Source organism: Arachis ipaensis, chromosome B3 (genome assembly GCF_059453495.1).
Source record: "Arachis ipaensis isolate K30076 ecotype BB chromosome B3, ASM5945349v1, whole genome shotgun sequence".
NCBI lineage: Eukaryota > Viridiplantae > Streptophyta > Magnoliopsida > Fabales > Fabaceae > Arachis > Arachis ipaensis.
Genome location: NC_142438.1, coordinates 133,912,576 through 133,934,036, shown reverse-complemented (window position 1 = coordinate 133,934,036; position 21,461 = coordinate 133,912,576). Strand labels below are relative to the sequence as shown.

At 35.2% G+C, this 21,461-nt stretch overlaps 1 protein-coding gene and 1 non-coding gene across 2 annotated transcripts; one reads left to right on the top strand and one right to left on the bottom strand.

The window, feature by feature from the left end:
- Positions 1-3,996: 3,996 nt before the first annotated feature.
- Positions 3,997-10,220, bottom strand: LOC107631161 (cysteine synthase, chloroplastic/chromoplastic). Its single transcript, XM_016334511.3, has 10 exons — positions 9,791-10,220; positions 9,436-9,545; positions 8,992-9,049; positions 8,613-8,876; positions 7,723-7,860; positions 6,888-6,939; positions 6,711-6,790; positions 5,660-5,719; positions 5,048-5,128; positions 3,997-4,400 (listed from the first exon to the last, which is right to left on the bottom strand). The coding sequence occupies exons 1-10, from the start codon at positions 10,034-10,036 to the stop codon at positions 4,308-4,310; spliced, it is 1,182 nt and encodes a 393-aa protein (XP_016189997.1). The 5' UTR covers positions 10,037-10,220; the 3' UTR covers positions 3,997-4,307.
- Positions 10,221-21,102: 10,882 nt separating this feature from the next.
- Positions 21,103-21,210, top strand: LOC148572510 (small nucleolar RNA R71). The gene has a single exon (XR_015907888.1). It is a non-coding gene; the product is annotated as a small nucleolar RNA R71 (small nucleolar RNA).
- The last annotated feature ends 251 nt before the right edge of the window (positions 21,211-21,461 follow it).

The window sequence follows — 21,461 nt, the reverse complement described above, 5'->3', positions numbered from 1 at the left end:
TTAAACTGGGTTTTTTTTTTTTTTTAAAACTAGCAACTTTGGGTGAGACTTCAATCACATTTAATACTGTTCTATGAAAATATTGATATTTTTTTAAATACGTAAAATAATATTGTGCTTATCAAGCTAAATATGTTGGGTTCAGCATTTATATTAAATATATAATATATATTAATTTAACAGTTCAACTAATAAATTTTAAGAATGTAAGTTTCATTTTTCAAAGATAGATGCAGGAATTAAAGTTACTGAATTGAAATATGGATTGAAGAAAAAAATCAAGAGAAGAAAATTAAATAAATTAAAAAGGCTCTAAAATTTTCTTGCATAGGGTTTAATAGAAATATATTATAATAGAAGATAAAATTATATAGGTAAAAAAAAAATTTGAAGTTGTAATTAATTTAAAAAATAAATAACAAAATAACTAGGAGATCGATAAGTCAATTATTTTTGCCGGTCGAATATGATAGCTGAAATTTGTTCATACAGCCAACTTAAATGCAAGACTTTGAGAGAGACTTTTTTATTTCAACTAAAAACAACCAAATTTATCTTATTTAGTATTCATTAATTGTTGCGACAATTAATTAATGCTAAATAAGACAAGTTCTAGCTGTTTTTTTTTGTCTATCTAGCATTATTCTATAATAATCACCGAATTATAATTCAAATAGCATAATCTTCACATGAAGTTGCGAATTCGAATCTCCCTATTTTTGGTAAATAAAAAAAAGTAACAAATAGAAAAAAAAAGGGGGATAAACTGCTGAAATTCTTTCTTGGAATAAGAAATAACTTCTTATTTATTTCACATGTGAGTAGAGAAAGAATTATTCAATTTATTTAACGGTGTAGAGAACCAAGGACTCAAGACTTCAAGTTGAAATTTTATCATGTCTACATTATAATAAGGCAATTACTCTCACGAAGATGCCAAAAACATCTTTTCACGATGATTCTTATTTAAAAAATATAACTTATTTATTTAGTAACACTTTAAATAAAGGTAACACTTTTACTTCAAATAAAATCAAGTTTTATAATCTATCATCCAATGATTAAAATAATGTATCTTCACATAATGATAATCATTAAATCTTCATTGCAATAGCTACCTTATAATAATATATATAGCCCTTTAATTAGTCCTATATTCTGTCATTTCCTCACAATCAAACAAGCTAAGTGACAACGATGATAAAGCAAAGTCTCGTTTTTCATAATAATGTATTAAATTTCCTCCTTTTTTTTTATGCAAAATGTCTTATCCTTGTCTTTTTTTTTTTTAAATTTTACAGTTTTTTTTTTTTTAAATAAGTATATTCAAACCTGCATCTTTAAGTGATTATAAAAAAATTATACTATTTAAATTATAATTCTTTAACTTTTAATTTTATCGTTATTAATGTTCTTAAAATAAAAATATATACAAGATATAAACTAATGTGCAATTATTTTTATATAAAATTAATATTTAAAAATTATTAAATAGTTTAAAAAATTTAATTAAAATATTATTTAATAATTTTTAATTATTAATTTTATATAAAGTATATATAAATGCTGACTCATGTACAATATCCAATAATAGTATGTACTTAATTAATGATATGTTTGATCATTATAGGCAATAATAATACAACAATCTATAATAGGGTGATGGTCCCCTACATCTTCCATGGTTATGCGTTGCATAGTTGGAATCCACAGTAACATGATATAGTAGTGCGTTTAGCCTTTCATACTTGAAAAGCGTATATATATTAACAAAGTTTCTAAATATACATATACATTTTTATTTTGAATCTAAAACTCTAATACCATGTCATGCAACCACTCATCTCAAAAGGTTAAGCTGATCGAAAAAAGTAACATTAATAGTTATATCTCTAATACTAAATCGGATATATCTAAATCTCCATTGTACATATTATACAGATATTCCATTGACTCCCTATACTTTCTCTTTACTAAAATACCAGTCTACCAATATACTTAAATTAGAGAAGAAATTGTACTCCACTACTTCACACTAAGCATGACTTATATATATATTTACATGCAATATAATAGGAAGAAAGGTAGGTATGATTGTATGAAAGAGAGAAAAGAGAGTTTTCTCTTATTACTTGTTGGTGTGTGTGCTTTTTTCTTTTCTTTATGTATACGAGCATGCCTCTATACCTAACTCGTTATTATATATAGATAGCTTCGCACCTATAAAGGGAACCTCATATTATTCTCTTCTGCTTACACTGCTCTGTGAATGGGAAGAAGAAAGACTGCCTTTTAACAAGCTTCTTGGGCATGTCAATAAGAAAAATGCAACTGCGTGCACTTTTATTTAATTTCTATCCACATACATAACTTTTCAATTACAACAATAACAAACCAACTTAAATTGTTCGAGTAGTGAACTCACTTATTTGTTTAAATAAATATCAAATTAAAAAATATTATAAATAACTAAAAAAAAGTATAACATCTTATTTTATTAGGTGAGATAAATTACATGAGTTAATTAAAGCGTCTTTGTGATATATTATATTTAAAAATAAAAATAAAAAATAAAAAATGAAACATCATATACAATATGGATTATTTTCCTTACAATCACGGGGCGAAGCTTTATGTATTCATAAGGAGACAGTGGCCGTCCCAAAAGAAAATTATCCTATGTGAAAAAATAAAATAATTAAGAGTGGCCTCTCAAAAAAATATTGATGGCTCCCCTCTTTAGACCCTATGAGCATGGGTCTGATCAATTAATCATCATAAGAAAAATCAAAGGATAATAATGTTCTTTTTATACTTATTCATACACAATTATTTGAAAGTTTAACCTTTTTTTATAAAGCCAAATATAAAAAAAAAATCTTTTTTTTCTTCTCTCTTTCTCTCTTATTCACGTCACTTTTCTCCTTTTATTTTGAGTTAATTTTTATTTATTTTTATTTATTTATCTAGTTTATAATGACAATTTAAGTTTTTGAAAATTATTAAAAATGATAATTATATAATGATAATATTAACTTAGTATATATTTTTTAATTTTTTATCTCATTATTAATTGTTTGTGACTTTTATATTATTAATTTTCAACCAATAAAATCAGTGGTATTATAAATATAATTTAGGATTTAGTTAACTTATATAATATTTATTTAAAAAATCTTAATTATAGAAATTTATTTGAACAATAGATAAAATGAAAACAATAAATATTAAAAAAAAAAACAGGCCAAAAGGATAAAAATATTTCTATTATTATTACATCAAGACCAAATTTTTTAATACTTAAAGATATCCAACATCAACATCTTAACTCCTCAATAAAGTAATTTAAAATTATATCAATACTAGTATTTGTAGATTTTAAATACAATAATTTATTTCTATAATATTTGATATTAGTTTTGAGATATTTGTGTTTAAATATTTTGATATATTAATATATTCAATTATCTTATAAAGAATAAGTCTTATTAATCGTTATCTTCAGTTATATATATATTATTAAAATAAAAATAAAAAATACTAGTAGTCACAATAACTATGGAACTGATGGAAGCCACATTCTAATCCTTTAATAAAAATAACGACGTAATAAATTTATATAAAATACAAAAGAAGGGCCACTGCCCACTGACATTTGCGGAAAAAAAAATTTTATATGCGAACCCCAGTTGGCCTGTTGGGTACTTTTTTTGTTATCGATATAAACAGCATGTTAAGTATAGCTTTCAGAATTTCAAAAGAATAGTTTTGCACTAATAAAACTACATTAAAGAGAAAACTAGAGTCAGAATCTTTCAAACTAAATCATTCTTGGGCCCAGTGTATTATATTATTGCAACGGGTTCAAGTGTTCAAGCACAGATGACTTATTAGCAATATTGTCACATTTAAGTTCAAAGATCATTGACCATAGAACTTGTGGGCCACTAAATGATTTCACTTGCGATATGATTTGACAAGGGCAAGGAGAACAGGTTTGTTTGATCGATTATTTTATTTAAAACAAGGAACACGATCGAGAGACTTATTTGCAGTCAATACAAATACATGAAGAAGACTAGAAGAGTAATGATAGTGAATAGTAATACACATCTGGAAAGTTTATCCCTAAAATTAAAATTTAAAATTTAAAATAGTAAGAAAATGGCGTGCAGAATTCTCTAAATTCTTAAAAGTAAAAAATTGAGGGAAAAAAAAAGAGCTACACGTTGACATGTGTTGCCATGTTTTACAAGAAGGTGGATGATGATGAAAGTTAAGCCATAACAAGAGCAAAGTTGTTCTTTTCAGGGCTCTGGTTGCATTTTCTCAACTTCTTCTCGAATTGATTGGAAGAGAACAGTAGACAAATATCTTTCACCGAAGCTTGGGAATACAACCTGCAATAAATAAACAGTGTGTGAAATGTAATTAGCTTAAAGTGGGAATGAGATCACAGCAACAACAATAATAAAGTCTTGTCCCTAGATAAAAATTCAACAAAATTCTATATTGATTCCTAAAAGACCAACACAATCCTTCTCTTCGAGCTTGGGACCGGCAATGTAAAAGGTTTGCAACAAAGTGAGAAAGAGATAAAATGGATGTGAACCCCTTATAGGATTGTGTGTAAGTGTGTAAGTGTGTAGTGTGGGTGAGGAGTTGTAAATTTGTAATATGAACCAAAAGAAAAAAGGTGAGAAAGAGACAAACATCACAAAAACATGATGTAGAAAGGTTCTACCCAAATTAAAGACTAAAAAATTGCAGCTTGCCAAGTTGTGGAGACACAACGCAATATAAAAGAAACTTGGTCACCCAAAATAGCAGGACAAAAGCATATTCTCCCATGCGAAAAAAAAAAAAATTATGCTACCGTACAAGCAGATGGACACTTAACCCTACGTTCCAATAAAGGAATCATACGTATATAAATCTGTATGATGTTTGTAAATTCAGTAAACATACGTCCTATTTGAGGCGGATTAAATTCCTTGTAACATATCCATCTGTTGCTTTTTATTATTATTTGAGGGAATGCACTTACCGCAATAAGCTTCCCTGCATTCTCAGGTCTCTTTCCAACCCTTATTGCAGCTGCTGCAGCTGCTCCAGAAGAAATTCCCACCTGCATTCCAATTGAAGTGAGCATGAAAGTTTTAAAGTATAACATCAACAGATCTTGCTCTTCATTTTGGGCCAGAAAATTACTGGGGTGTTGTAAGATTTAAAGAGTTAGCTTTGACAAGCACTCCAAAGAAGATTAAATTTTATGTCCACATAATAGGACTCTTCATGCACATGATACAACTAAATTAACACAGTAACCATGTCAAATTCCATTATCTTGTGCTAGATCGTTTCAATTTTCAAGCTACTTTGGCATGAGTTGTGTAACTGCGTCAGTACATGGGATATTGCATGTACAACAACAACAACAACAAAGTCTTGTCCCACTAGGTGGGGTCGGCATTGCATGTACAACAACACTAACAAAAAACTGAAAAAGCCTTTTCCCACTAGGTGGGATCAGCTATATGGATCAAAAGAAGTCATTATACCCTATTATGCAAAAGGCATGGGATATTGCATGAACAATTAAAAATAATCATGCAACTAAAATGACAGAAACAGTTAAAAGATGACACATGGCACTAACCAGTAAGCCTTCTTGGAGTGCTAATTGCTTTGCAGTTTCAACAGCTTCATCACTCGATACCTGCCGTATTCACATGGGATAGGAATCAATTATAGAACAGAAAGAAAAATGGATGTTCAATTATTCACTATTTATCCTGTTAGGTTGTTCCTATGCCACATACATATAAACTAAACCACCCAAAAAAGCTTCAGATGTGCATTGAATTGAGAAAAATAGTAGCAATGGCAAGAACTAGGAACAATAAACCAGCGTATGAAGAAAGGTTTACTACTGGTCAATATGGTTTCCCCATGTCGTTAGACATGACAAAAGTTATTAAAGAGTAACCAACGATAAAACTGAATCTGAAGCTGAATATAAATATCAACTATGAAAATATTGCCACAAAAACAATTGGCAAATCAGAGCATTAAATGCTGTATGTGAGATACAGAAGTGACATTTTCATTCCCCATCAAAGCCGAAAGTTGCTAAACATCATCTAAATTAAAAAATGACAGGAAGGATATGATATAATGCTTAGTTGAATATAAATGTGGAGAGCAGGGGATTCATCAGTCAGTTACATATTCAACAAGATTTGGAGAAGAGAGAGAAGAGCCTTCAAACTTCCTGTGTTTCAAACTTTTAATACATGATTCTAGGATTTTTAGAAACACTGTTCAATCATTCCATCAATACCCTAGTATGTTCCCGAATTTACTGATCCAGTTCTAAACAGAATATAACATCCACCCAATTTGATAGCAAATGATCAACCCAACAAGGACACGGTAATTAGATATGGATGTAGGCAGAAGGGAATTCCGTACCAAAGAAAGAACCCTGTACTAAAAGAATGAAGCATAATGACTCATTACAAAGTCATGCAACTGCCATGTCTTGATAAAAGAATTAATTAATTTATTTTATTTTTATAAACCGAGTTATGGAGAGTACTAAACAGGACATATTGAATTATAACTCCAAAAAGTTTTTATGTTTATTATTTTTTTTATACAAAAAAAGGAAGAGAGGAGAAAGAAGATGGGAAAACAAAACAACAGACCTCTATAACTTCATCAAGTATATCTTGGTTCAAATTCCTGGGCACAAAACCAGCCCCAATACCCTGAATCTTGTGAGGTCCTGTGGTTAAGAGGAAAGAGAAACAACATACAATTAAGGGATTACTTAAAGACTAGCGTATTGGACTCAGTATGTAGAACTTGTTCTGCTTTCTTACCAGGCTTTCCACCAGAAAGTATATTGCTTTCCGTAGGCTCTACACCAATAACCTGATACATAACGAAGAAAATGCTAAATGGAACCCAACTTATTAGAGAGCTTCCCTCAAACTCAAATTATTACTCCAAGGGATAACAAGACATGACTAGTTCATTGATTGAGTAAAAAGAACCATGATACGTGCTTCAAATGTTCATGATATGAAGAGTTCAAGAGTTATTTAGAAGATATTTTAGTTTACATTTTTAGAATATTTTATTTAATGTATTTTGATTTTGTTTATTTAATTACTAGATTGGGCCTTATGTTTATGGGCTTTAGGGTTTTCTTTGTTTTAACCTAATAAGAGGTTATAAATACCTCCTTAGCTATTGTAGTTGTAGGATAGAATGATTTAGAGGTTTTCAAAACCCCTTTTTGGTTTCGTGATGAAACCATGGTGTGGACAATTGAGGTTGAGGAGTCCCTCTCTTGTTACATCGGGGAATTGGGTAGAAGGTTGAGGAGTCCCTTCGATTCAATTTCCAAACTATGGCGTTGACAAGTTAGGTTGAGGAGTCCCTTTCTTGTTGCGTCAAGAAATTGGGTATAAAGTAGAGTGATTCTCTTTGTATTCAATTTCAATCTATCCTTTTTATTGTTATTTCAATTCCAATGTAATCTTTTTATTCAGTTTGAATTCTTGTCTTCTTATTTATCTTTTATTTCCGTATCAAACCATGTACATCAAGTATTTTTAAATTTAGGGACAATTAATGTTAGTCATTTTGTTTATTGAAGTTAAAAAAACTGAGAGATACCATCAATTTGATAATGCCAATTGAGATGGTTACCTTTACGTTTGGATTTTTCTGTTTTAGGAATTGACCAACACCGGAAATGGTTCCACCAGTTCCAATTCCTGCAACAAAAATATCAACTTTGCCTCTTGTATCTTCCCATATCTCAGGGCCAGTTGTCTCATAATGTATCTGCATAGTTGAATCCAACTTCATATATCAGATCATACCACAGCTCACTATGGTAGAGACAGAATTCAATTTATGACATGTCGTACAACATCTTCCATTCAACTACACACAACAGGGGTAAGCAAATATCAGCTTACAAACTACAATTTGAACAATTACCCCCTTTTCCATTAAAAAATATCAATTTAGAGGCTAACACCTAACAAACTAAGTTTAAGGTCATGATTCCCAGGGAGAGAGTAACCCAAGGACTGGTTCGATTAAGTCCTCATTGCCACTAGCTAGGGTTCAAAGGTAGTTCATTTATTTGGAAAGCAGTTCTCAATAGGATTAACCCTAATCCTGTGTTGTAGCTGCATAAACTAATCAAAACTTCATTCAAGATAGTTTTGTGTAATGGGATACCAACCTTCAAAAACAGCTACACAGTTAATAGTTAAAGCTTCATAATCCAGCTGTTAGATAAGGACTTTAGAGTTTTAAGTAAGCTCTTTGAATTATGTGGGGAATCTTGGTTATGCCCTCAGACCCATGAGCATTTACTTGTAATCAATTAAGGGGGATATGTTCAGAAAACGAACAGCAAAGAATGTTTATCCCTAACCTTTTGACTTGACTTGCTTTTGTATTTCTTCTAACCTATAGTTTGGACTGCTGCTTGAAGCATGGTTTTTGATAAAATGCTCAGTACAACACACGGCCTAAAAATTGGATTAATATATTTTACCATAAAATGGACTGTTACTGTTTACCTTAGGATTAGACGGATTATCGAATTGTTGAAGCATGTATGCATTAGGTGTAGTTTTCAAAATTTCTTCAGCTTTCTGAACTGCTCCATTCATGCCCTTTGCTGCCTCAGTTAAAACAAGCTCAGCCCCAAAAGCTTTCAGAAGAACTCGTCTTTCTAAACTCATTGATGCAGGCATTGTCAGAATGAGTTTATATCCTTTTGAAGCCGCTATAAAGGCAAGACCAATTCCTGTGTTTCCACTAGTAGGTTCGACTAAAACACTCTGAAAGCACACAAGAAACAAGTTAACTGAGAACAACAAATAGTGTGTTTGAAGCAATAGCTTTTATGGCTAATCTGCAAGGAAAGAACACAAATCATTTCTATAATAGATTTACCTTCCCAGGTGTTATAGCTCCTTTCTGCTCAGCATCAAGTATCATGCTATACCCTATCCTGCAAGAATAAAAATACAAAGTGTTTTAAAAAAAATGGTTAAAGATTCAATTTCAAATAAGCATAGCTCATAAGGTCATATACAGAATGCAGTCTTACAGAAATATTAACATCAACCTCATTATTTTCGTAGTTTCTTATAGAGCTAACAGTTAATTGGCATTATTGTCACCTTCATCTTATTATGTAATAATTTTCATCTATGTTAAAAAAGAAGATTGAAACAATATAATCTGACAAAGAGATAACTGGAAAAATCACAACAATCATTTTCATCAGAGTCACATCCTTCACCAGATATTTTCATGAAAATGGAAAACAAGTAAAACATGCAAGCATATGATATTTAGACCTCACAAGCAATGATTCAGGTTCTCAGTTCTCACCTGTCTTTGACACTACAGCATGGCTCCATAATCTCAAGCTTGGCAGCAACATTGGCCACGCATCCTTTCACTATATTGTTCAGGTAAACCATTGGGGTTTTTCCTATAAGCTGTGGCATTTCAAAAAAATATATATATATCAAGATGCTATAGAATGCTTATTTCTCACGCATAAAGAATAAACAAGGTGAATCATAAAGGAGTCAAAATTTGCAACAAGAACTTATCCACGGACACATTTAGATTATCAAAATACGCCAAATTGAGAGAGTACACCAAATAAAACGGATCAAATCTTCTAGATATTCCAATTGACCATCGAAAGAAAATAAAATATAAAAACAAGAGCAATAACCTGGGTAACATCTTCGGCAATGTTGAGACCTTCGATCCCGGTTTGGGGCTTAACAGAGACAGCTTTGCAGATAACGGAAGAAGAAGAAGAAGAAGAAGAAGAAGAGAGGCTTGTGGATGTGGAGAAGAAGGGTGAGGAAGCCGGTCTGAGGAAAGTGGGGGTGGCGGCGGTGCGGGTAAGAGAGTAGCGAAGAGGAGAACGGGAAGGGCAAGTCAACGAGTTGAATAGGGAAGCAGAAGAAGCCATTGATGATGATGAGGAAGAGGAGAAGCAGAAGTAGTGGAATAAGAAATTACGATGATGATGATGATGATGATAAAGATATTTGTTGGTGGAAATCGAATCAGTTGCGCTGGGACCTCATTGGATTTTTCCAACTCCAACTCACACTCACTCACTGTAATAATCTTATTTTCAGATCATGAAAATTATCAAAACACCACGTAAAAAGTATTTATATATAATTTCACCATTAAATTTCAGGTAAAGTTAACTGTATTTAAATTGAGTAGTAGAGTCAATGGCCTAAGTATACAATGTGTAGGGATAACCATCTGGATACCAGGATAATAATCATCTCATGTTATAAAAAGCTAATTTTGGATTCACCAAGATTCAAACTCTTGACCTTCCGGATTTAGAACTCTAATACCATGACTCATCCCAAAAGCGTAACCTGACAGGATAATGTAACACTAATAATCATATCTCTAATACTTTTTAAACCTTCATTGTACACATTGTTCTCATTTAAATTTTTATCATTTAAAATATATAATAAAAATAAAATTTAATACATTTAAATAATAAATTTTTTAATATTTAAAATTAGATAATTTTATATAAAGAGAATATTTTTGTAATTTTTTTATCAAAAATTAAAATATTTTTTAAATAAAAAGAGAACAAATTTAGTCTAATTTTTTTGTAAGCTTTTAAAATAATTATCTAAATATTTTTTTCAAAAATTTATAATATCTTGAAGCAATTTAGGTCACTAATAATTTATCAATAAAATGTCCAAGTTCAATGAATAATTGATTGATTGTGCTCCTTGTTGCCACATAAAATGGAACTAACAAAATGATATTATCGTGACTAGCGTGGTAATGGCTAATAAGACATTGACTTATAAAAAAAGAAAGGGACCTATTGACTTTTTCAAAATAAACATTTTGTGAAAATATTTATAAATATACAAAAAGTTTACGAAGCATCATTTTCTCAAAAATATATATATACATCACACTTGCTCATAATCAAATGTACTTTGTGGTAAAAGTGTAAAACATAGCAACTAACGCAGGCCTTCTTGTAGTGCGATACGAAGTTCTGTCTTCTCCTAATTTGCAGCGCGGCGTTCGCTGTAGAATTTTTTAAATAAAGTTATATATCTAAATTTTTTTATTAATTAAATTAATTTAATATAATAATAATAATTAATTATGATTAACATTATTGTAAGTTTATTATTTAAGTTGATTTATAAGAAGACTTGAAAATGTAATATTATTTGAAATTTTTATCAAAATATATTTCTAATTTAGTTGTTTTCCGACCTTTGGGTTTCTGAAAAGCCTTTTGTGGAAGCAATAGAGTGCCAATGGCTCATCTTGTTTCACATTGGTGGTGACTTTTGGGTTGTGGGCCTCTTCACACTTTCTGCTCCATTGGTTCCTACTTCCCATGATGTTTGAGTCTTGCACGAGTCTAACTATAATTTTCAAAACTACTAAAAACTTACGAAACATTACTTACAACTTACATCTTGCGTGGGAAACCGCTCTTTTAACTATAATTTTTGAGGTTTTTCTGTGTTTTAAACCAATGTGAGTTTGTTATAGGAGATTGTAGGTTTTGGGATGTGTTTGACCGGATTTAGAACTTTCAATGAAGGAGAGAGTTCTTTCAATGGGAGTTGGAACTATTGGGTCAATTACATAAAGTATTGAGACCTGTGCAACTAGTAGTTAACAGAGAGGATAGGATAGTATAAAAATATGATAGACAAGGAGTTTATTCAACTAACTCATTTGTTCAGTTTTTGCAGGAGACGACACTCCCGGAGGAGGTGACAAGCTACAATTTCACAAAGACCATCTGAAAAGGGTTGGTTCCACCGAGAGTATAGCTATTTGCTTGGTTTGTGCTGATAGGTAGGGTGAATACAAAAGAACGGCTAAGCCGGCTAGGGATCCTTAACCAGGAAGATAACGTCTGTGTTCTATGTAATAAATATGCGGAACATGTGCACCATTTGTTTCTATGCTGCGAGTTTGCTTAGCAGGTGTGGAGTGCTTGGTTATCGATGGTTGGCCAACAATGGTCTATTTCAGGGACAATGAGGGAACATTTTCTGTGTTGGACGGAGGGGCCAAGGAGGAGGGAGAAGAGAGAGCAACGATTCAGATGTTTCTGTGCGGTGGTTTGGAACATATGGCTAGAGAGGAATAGAAGGATATTCCAGAATAAAAGCAAAGGTGTTGAAGAAATCACCGACATGACTGTGTTGAGCCACAACGAATAGAGTGGTGTGGACCCCTTTAGTTGTTGATGACAATGCCGGAGATGACAAGGGAGCTTCTTTTAATGTTATTACGTTTATTATAATTTGTTTGCTTGTTTTGTTTCTGTTTGAATGCTCCACTGTACTGTGTTGAGCTCTTTGTTTAAAAAAAAAAAACTTACATCTTACGTTTTGCAGTAGTCAACCACCGAGTCAATATGAGCCACATATATAATTGTGAAATTAGGGTTAATAATAAAAATCATCTAAAAAAATTATACAATTATCAAGTTAATGAAAAAAATCAAATTTAAATTGGTCCATAAAATATATAATTAAATTAATCGAGTAGTTCTTATAATTGGCAAGCATTAAAAAAAATATAAATTCTGAATTTACTATTACACTCAACTTCATTGTCAGATTGTCACTAATGAGGTTAGAGTACTCTTCTGCAGTTCTACTCCTTTGAAGGCTTCTGGTTCTTTTCTAACCATTATTTTTATTTTCTGCTACCTTTGTTCTTCTTATCTTTCTATCACCATCGTTTATGTTGATAAATTTGAGGATGACGAGGAAGAGAAAGGGGAAGAAGTGAAAGAACCTAGCAGCAGAAACAACACAAATATCTAATACAAGAATAATATGAAAGCACTCACAACACAATATAGTAGCAACTATAACAACCAAATATAGAAAGTAAAGCACTAACAAGAACACACCGAGATTTTAACGTGGAAAACCCCTTCAATGTGAGAGATAAAAACCATGGGTCATCCAGAGCAATGAAATAGCTCCACTATAATCAAATGGGGTACAAGAGAGTCTCAAACAAAGCACAAAAACATGCATATAACCAGCCAAAATATCAAAGCACCAAAGCTCACAAATGAAAAGCAAGAAGATGAAAAGTATCCAAAAAATAGAGCTATTGTCGAAGCCAATTTCTCCTTCTGCAAATCTCCAATTAAAATCTCCACCACTCAAAATGAAGAACAAGATGTGAAGAATCTATAGTTTAAATTTCACATCAATCTAACGGTGAAAAAATTAGAAACTGCCATTCAAAGATTTCTACTCTGTGCAGAAATGAGAAACCTAATTTCTCTCTTGCAAAACCAATTTTTCTCACTAAATACTTCCAATCAACATCTCCACCGTCCGGAATGAAGAACAAAATGAGAGAAACACGCAGTTTAAGTTTCAAATCGATCCAACGGTGAACTAATGAGAAACTGCCATTTGAAGTTTACTGCTTTGGATAAAAACAGAAATTATGTTTTCTCTCTTCTTTCTCTCTTTGGTGGCTACTCTCTTTCTCTCAAATTGACCCCAAAATCTGATTAGGATTATGGCACAATGGGTGCAAAGAAACACCCTCAAAATGTTGGGCTTGGTCCTTACAAAGGAGAGACAAAAAACCCAACAAATCTCCCCCTTCTCGACTAGGTGGAGGCCCTCGCCATTCCGGCGATCAAACAACATGTTTCAAACTTATCTCTTGACAATGCTTTTGTCATCATATCAGCCCCATTGTCATCAGTGTGAACTTTTTCAAGTTCTAACAACTTGGAATCTAACACATCCCGTATCTAGTGATACCTAACATCAATATGTTTAGATCTTGCATGAAAAGTAGAATTCTTGGCAAGATGAATAGCACTTTGACTATCACACAACAACACATAACGGTCTTATTTGAAACCAAGTGCTATAAGAAACTTCTTCATCCACAACAACTCTTTACATGCTTCAGTTGCTGCAATAAACTCTGCCTCTGTGGTAGAAAGTGCAACACACTTCTGTAACCTTGACTGCCATGAATTAGCTCCCCCTGCAAACTTGACCAAATAACCTGAAGTAGACTTTCGAGAATCAATATCTCCTGACATGTCTGCATCAGTAAAGCCAACTAGCAAAGGTTTCTCACCACCAAAACTCAAACTCAAGTTAGTTGTACCTTTGAGATATCTCATAATCCATTTAACAGCACTCCAGTGTTCTTTTCCTGGATTAGAGAGAAAACGACTCACAGTACTAACCGCATGAGCAATGTCTGGTCTAGTACACACCATAGCATACATCAAGTTTCCAACAGCTGAGGCATAAGGAATTTCATTCATTGCTTGTTTCTCCTCATCAGTGGTTGGACACTGTGGTGCACGAAATTGTGATGTCCAGGCTCAAACTATTCCTAGCACGTGAGCAACTTGGTACGCGTAATCGTGATTACGCATTCATAATTTGTCACAACTTCGATACAACTAACCAGCAAGTGCACTGGGTCGTCCAAGTAATACCTTACGTGAGTAAGGGTCGAATCCCACGGAGATTGTTGGTATGAAGCAAGCTATGGTCACCTTGCAAATCTCAGTCAGGCGGATATAAAATAATTATGGAGTTTTCGAATAATAAATAATAGAATAGGAATAGAGATACTTATGTAAATCATTGGTAGGAATTTCAGATAAGCGAATGGAGATACTTTTCATTCCTCTGAACCTCTGCTTTCCTGCTATCTTCATCCAATCAGTCTCACTCCTTTCCATGGCTGGCTTTATGTGATACATCACCACTGTCAATGGCTACTTTCGGTCATCTCTCGGGAAAATGATCCAATGCCCTGTCACGGCACGGCTAATCGTCTGGAGGCATCACCCTTGCCAATGGCTTCATCTTATCCTCTCAGTGAATAATATGCTCACGCACCCTGTCACGGCACGGCTATTCATCTGTCGGTTCTCGATCATGCTGGAATAGGATTCACCCTTCTTTTGCGTCTGTCACTAACGCCCTGCAATCGCGAGTTAGGAGCTCGTCACAGTCATTCATTCATCGAATCCTACTCGGAATACCACAGACAAGGTTTAGACCTTCCGGATTCTCTTGAATGCCGCCATCATTCTAGCTTACGCCACGAAGATTCTGGTTAAGAGATCTAAGAGATATTCATCCTAGCTTATTTCATGTAGAACAGAAGTGTTTGTCAGGCACGCGTTCATAAGGGAGAAGGATGATGAGCGTCACACATAATCATCACCTTCATCACGTTCTTGGGTGCGAATGGATATCTTAGAAGCGAAATAAGATGAATTGAATAGAAAACAGAAGTACTTTGCATTAATCTTTGAGGAACAGCAGAGCTCCACACCTTAATCTATGGAGTGTAGAAACTCTACCGTTGAAAATACATAAGTGAAGGTCCAGGCATGGCCGAGATGGCCAGCCCCCAAAACGTGATCAAAGGATCATAAGGTAATCCAAAGATGTCTAATACAATAGTAAGAGGTCCTATTTATAATAAACTAGCTACTAGGGTTTACATGAGTAAGTAATTGATGTATAAATCCACTTCCTGGGCCCACTTGGTGTGTGTTTGGGCTGAGCCTGAGTGTTGCACGTGTAGAGATTCTTCTTGGAGTTGAACGCCAGCTTTTGTGCCAGTTTGGGCGTTCAACTCTGGTTTTGGCTCCTTTTCTGGCGCTGGACGCCAGATTTGGGCAGAGAGCTGGCGTTGAACGCTAGTTTACGTCGTCTATTCTTGGCCAAAGTATGAACTATTATATATTTATGGAAAGCTCTGGATGTCTACTTTCCAACGCAATTGGAAGCGCGCCATTTCAAGTTTTGTAGCTCCAGAAAATCCACTTTGAGTGCAGGGAGGTCAGAATCCAACAGCATCAGCAGTCCTTCTTCAACCTCTGAATCTGATTTCTGCTCAAGTCCCTCAATTTCAGCCAGAAAATACCTGAAATCACAGAAAAACACACAAACTCATAGTAAAGTCCAGAAATGTGAATTTAACATAAAAACTAATGAAAACATCCCTAAAAGTAACTAGATCCTACTAAAAACATACTAAAAACAATGCCAAAAAGCGTATAAATTATCCGCTCATCACAACACCAAACTTAAATTGTTGCTTGTCCCCAAGCAACTGAAAATCAAATAGGATAAAAAGAAGAGAATATACTATAAATTCCAAACTAACAATGAAACAGAGCTTCAATCATATGAGCGGGACTTATAGCTTTTTTTTTTCCTCTTGAATAGTTTTGGCATCTCACTTTATCCATTGAAGTTTAGAATGATTGGCATCTATAGGAACTTCAGATTTCAAATAGTGTTATTGACTCTCCTAGTTCTGTATGATGATTCTTGAACACAGCTTCTTTATGAGTCTTGGCCGTGGCCCTAAGCACTTTGTTTTCCAGTATTACCACCGGATACATAAATGCCACAGACACATAATTGGGTGAACCTTTTCAGATTGTGACTCAGCTTTGCTAAAGTCCCCAATTAGAGGTGTCCAAGGTTCTTAATCACACTCTTTTTCTGCTTTGGACCTTGACTTTAACCGCTCAGTCTCAAGTTTTCACTTGACACCTTCACGCCACAAACACATGGTTAGGGACAGCTTGGTTTAGCCGCTTAGACCAGGATTTTATTCCTTTAGGCCCTCCTATCCACTGATGCTCAAAGCCTTGGGATCCTTTTTATTTGCCCTTGCCTTTTGGTTTTAAGGGTTATTGGCTTTTTCTGCTTGCTTTTTCTTTTTCTTTCTATTTTTTTCTATATATATATATATATATATATATATTTTTTTTTTTTTTTTTGCAAGCTTTGTTCTTTGCTGCTTTTTCTTGCTTCAAGAATCATTTTTATGATTTTTCAGATTATCAAATAACATGTCTCCTAGTCATCATTCTTTCAAGAGCCAACATATTTAACATTCTTAAACAACAACTTCAAAAGACATATGCACTGTTCAAGCATTCATTCAGAAAACAAGAAGCATTGTCACCACATCAATATAATTAAACTAAGTTCAAGGATAAATTCGAAACTCATGTACTTCTTGTTCTTTTGATTTAAAACATTTTTTCATTTAAGAGAGGTGATGGATTCATAGGACATTCATAACTTTAAGACATAATTACTACTACTAATGATCATGTAATGAAGACATAAACATAGATAAGCACATAACATAGAAAACGAAAAACAGAGAAATAAGAACAAGGAATGAATCCACCTTAGTGATGGTGGCGTTTCCTTCTTGAGGAACCAATGATGTCCTTGAGCTCTTCTATGTCTCTTCCTTGTCTTTGTTGCTCCTCCCTCATTGCTTTTTGATCTTCTCTTATTTCATGAAGCATGATGGAGTGCTCTTGATGTTCCACCCTTAGTTGTCCCATATTGGAACTCCATTCTCCTAGGGAGGTGTTGATTTGCTCCCAATAATTTTGTGGAGGAAAGTGCATTTGAGGCATCTCCGGGATCTCATGGAAATGAGCTTCTTGCGCCTCTTGAGCTCCATGATTGGGCTCTCTTGCTTGCTCCATCTTTTTCTTAGTGATGGGCTTGTCCTCTTTAATGAGGATATCTCCCTCTATGTCAATCCCAGCCGAATTGCATAGGTGGCAGATGAGGTGAGGAAAGGCTAACCTTGCCATAGTGGAGGACTTGTCAGCCACCTTGTAGAGTTCTTGAGGTATAATCTCATGAACTTCCACCTCTTCTCCAATCATGATGCTATGGATCATGATGGCCCGGTCTATAGTGATTTCAGACCAGTTGCTAGTGGGAATGATTGAGCATTGAATGAACTCCAACCATCCTCTAGCTACAGGCTTGAGGTCCAATCTTCTTAGTTGAACCGGCTTGCCTTTGGAGTCAACCTTCCATTGAGCTCCTTCTACACATATGTCCATAAGGACTTGGTCCAACCTTTGATTAAAGTTGACCCTTCTAGTGTAGGGGCGTTCATCTCCTTGCATCATGGGCAAGTTAAACGCCAACCTCACATTCTCCGGACTAAAATCTAAGTATTTCCCCCGAACCATTGTAACATAGTTCTTTGGATCCGGGTTCTTACTTTGATCATGGTTCTTGGTGATCCATGCATTATCATAGAACTCTTGAACCATTAGGATGCCGACTTGTTGGATGGGATTTGTTAGAACTTCCCAACCTTTTCTTTGAATTTCATGTCGGATCTCCGGATACTCATTTCTTTTGAGTTTAAAAGGGACCTCAGGGATCACCTTCTTTTTGGCCACAACATCATAGACGTGGTCTTGATGGGCTTTGGAGATGAACCTTTCCATCTCCCATGACTCGGATGTGGAAGCTTTTGTTTTCCCTTTCCCTCTTCTAGAGGATTCTCCGGTCTTAGATGCCATCAATGGTAATGGAAAAACAAAAAAGCTATGCTTTTACCACACCAAACTTAGAATATTGCTCGCCCTCGAGCAATAAACAAAAGAATAGAAGAAGAAGAAGAAGAAGTATGGAGAGGGAGGGGGAGATGTGGTTTTGGCCAAGAGGAGTGTAGAGGGGTGTGTTATGTGAATTTGATGAAGAATGGAGGGCTTTATATAGGGAAGGGAGGGGGGTTAAGGTTCGGCCATATGGGTGGGTTTGGGTGGGAAATTGGTTTTGAATTTTGAAGGTAGGTGGAGTTTATGAGGTAGGTTTATGGGGAAGAGTGGATGGATGTGAGTGGTGAAGAGGTGATGGGGAAGAGAGTTTGAGGTGATTGGTGAAGGGTTTTTGGGGAAGAGTGTTTATGGGGTTGTGTGAAAGAGAGTGGTGAGAAGAAGTGAGTGGAGGTAGGTGGGGATCCTGTGGGGTCCACAGATCCTGAGTGGATCCTGTGGGGTCCACAGATCCTGAGGTGTTCAAGGATTTACATCCCTGCACCCATTAGGCATGTAAAAATGCCTTTGTACCCAACTCTGGGCGTTCAGCGCCAGGTTGGTGGCCATTTTGGGCGTTCAGCGCCCATTTGTGTGCCATTTCTGGCGTTGAACACCAGAACCATGCCTGTTCTAGCGTTCAGCGCCCAGAAGCTGCCCATTTTGGGCGTTCAGCGCCAGCACCATGCTCTGTTCTGGCACTGAACGCCAGACAGATGCTCCTCCAGGGTGTGATTTTTCTTCTGCTGTTTTTGATTCTGTTTTCAATTTTTATATTTATTTTGTGACTCCACATGATCATGAACCTACAAAGACATATAACTAATAAAAAATATAGTTAGATAAAATAAACATTGGGTTGCCTCCCAACAAGCGCTTTTTTAATGTCAATAGCTTGACAGTGGGCTCTCATGGAGCCTCACAGATGTGCAGAGCATTGTTGAAACTCTCCAACACCAAACTTAGAGTTTGGATATGGGAGTTTAACACCAAACTTAGAGTTTGGTTGTGGCCTCCCAACACCAAACTTAGAGTTTGACTGTGGGGGCTCTGGTTGACTCTGCTTTGAGAGAAGCTTTTTCTGCTTCCTCTCCATGGTTGCAGAGGGAGATCCTTGAGTTTTAAACACAAGGGAGTCCTTATTCCATTGAAGGACTATTTCACCTCTGTCAACATCAATCACAGCTCTTGCTGTGGCCAGGAAAGGTCTTCCTAGGATGATGGATTCATCCTCTTCCTTTCCAGTATCCAAGACTATGAAATCAGTAGGGATGTAAAGGCCCTCAACCTTTACTAGCACGTCCTCTACCTGTCCATAAGCCTGTTTTCTTGAATTGTCTGCCATCTCTAATGAGATTCTAGCAGCTTGTACCCCATAGATTCCCAGTTTCTCTATTATAGAAAGGGGCATGAGGTTTATCCCTGAACCAAGGTCACACAGAGCCTTTAAAGATCATGGTGCCTATGGTACAAGGTAATATGAACTTTCCAGGATCCTGTCTCTTCTGAGGCAATGTCAGTTGATCCAGATCACTTAGTTCATTGATGAACAAGGGAGGTTCAACTTCCCATGTATCAATGCCAAATAATTTGGCATTCAGCTTCATGATTGCACCAAGAAACTTGGCAGTTTGCTCTTCAGTAACATCCTCATTCTCTTCAGAAGAGGAATACTCATCAAAGCTCATGAAGGGCATAAGGAGGTTCAATGGAATCTCTATGGTCTCTAGATGAGCCTCAGAGTCCTTTGGTTCCTCAGAGGGAAGCTCCTTATTGATCACTGGACGTCCCAGGAGGTCTTCCCCCTTGGGATTCATGTCCTCTCCTCTCCTCACAGGTTCGGCCATGGTGCTTATGTCAATGGCCTTGCACTCTCCTTTTGGATTCTCTTCTGTATTGCTTGGGAGAGTACTAGGAGGGATTTCAGTGATCCTTTTACTCAGCTGGCCCACTTGTGCTTCCAAATTTCTAATGGAAGACCTTGTTTCATTCATGAAACTTACAGTGGCCTTGGACAGATCAGAGACTAAGTTTGCTAAATTAGAAGTATTTTGTTCAGAGTTCTCTGTCTGTTGCTGAGTTGATGATGGAAAAGGCTTGCTATTGCTAAACCTGTTTCTTCCACCATTATTAAAGCCTTGTTGAGGCTTTTGATCATTCCATGAGAAATTTGGATGATTTCTCCATGTTGAGTTATAGGTGTTTCCATAAGGTTCACCTAAGTAATTTACCTCTGCTATTGCAGGGTTCTCAGGATCATAGGCTTCTTCTTCAGAAGATGCCTCGTGAGTACTGTTGGATGCAGCTTGCATTCCATGCAGACTCTGAGAGATCATATTGACTTGCTGAGTCAATATTTTGTTCTGAGCCAATATGGCATTCAGAGTATCAACTTCAAGAACTCCCTTCTTCATAGGCGTCCCATTACTCACAGGATTCCTTTCAGAAGTGTACATGAACTGGTTATTAGCAACCATGTCAATGAGTTCTTGAGCTTCTGCAGGCATTTTCTTTAGGTGAATGGATCCACCTGCAGAAGTATCCAATGACATCTTAGCTAACTCAGACAGACCATCATAGAATATATCCATGATGGTCCATTCTGAAAGCATGTCAGAAGGACACTTTTTGGTCAACTGTTTGTATCTTTCCCAAGCTTCATAGAGGGATTCACCTTCTTTCTGTCTGAAGATTTGAACATCAGCTCTAAGCTTGCTCAGCTTTTGAGGAGGAAAGTACTTGGCTAAGAAAGCCGTGACCAGCTTATCCCACGAGTTCAGGTTGTCTTTAGGTTGAGAGTCCAACCATAATCTAGCTCTGTCTCTTACAGCAAAGGGGAAAAGCATGAGCCTGTAGACTTCAGGATCTACTCCATTAGTCTTAACAGTATCACATATCTGCAAGAATTCAGTTAAGAACTGAAAAGGATCTTCAGATGGAAGTCCATGAAACTTGCAGTTCTGCT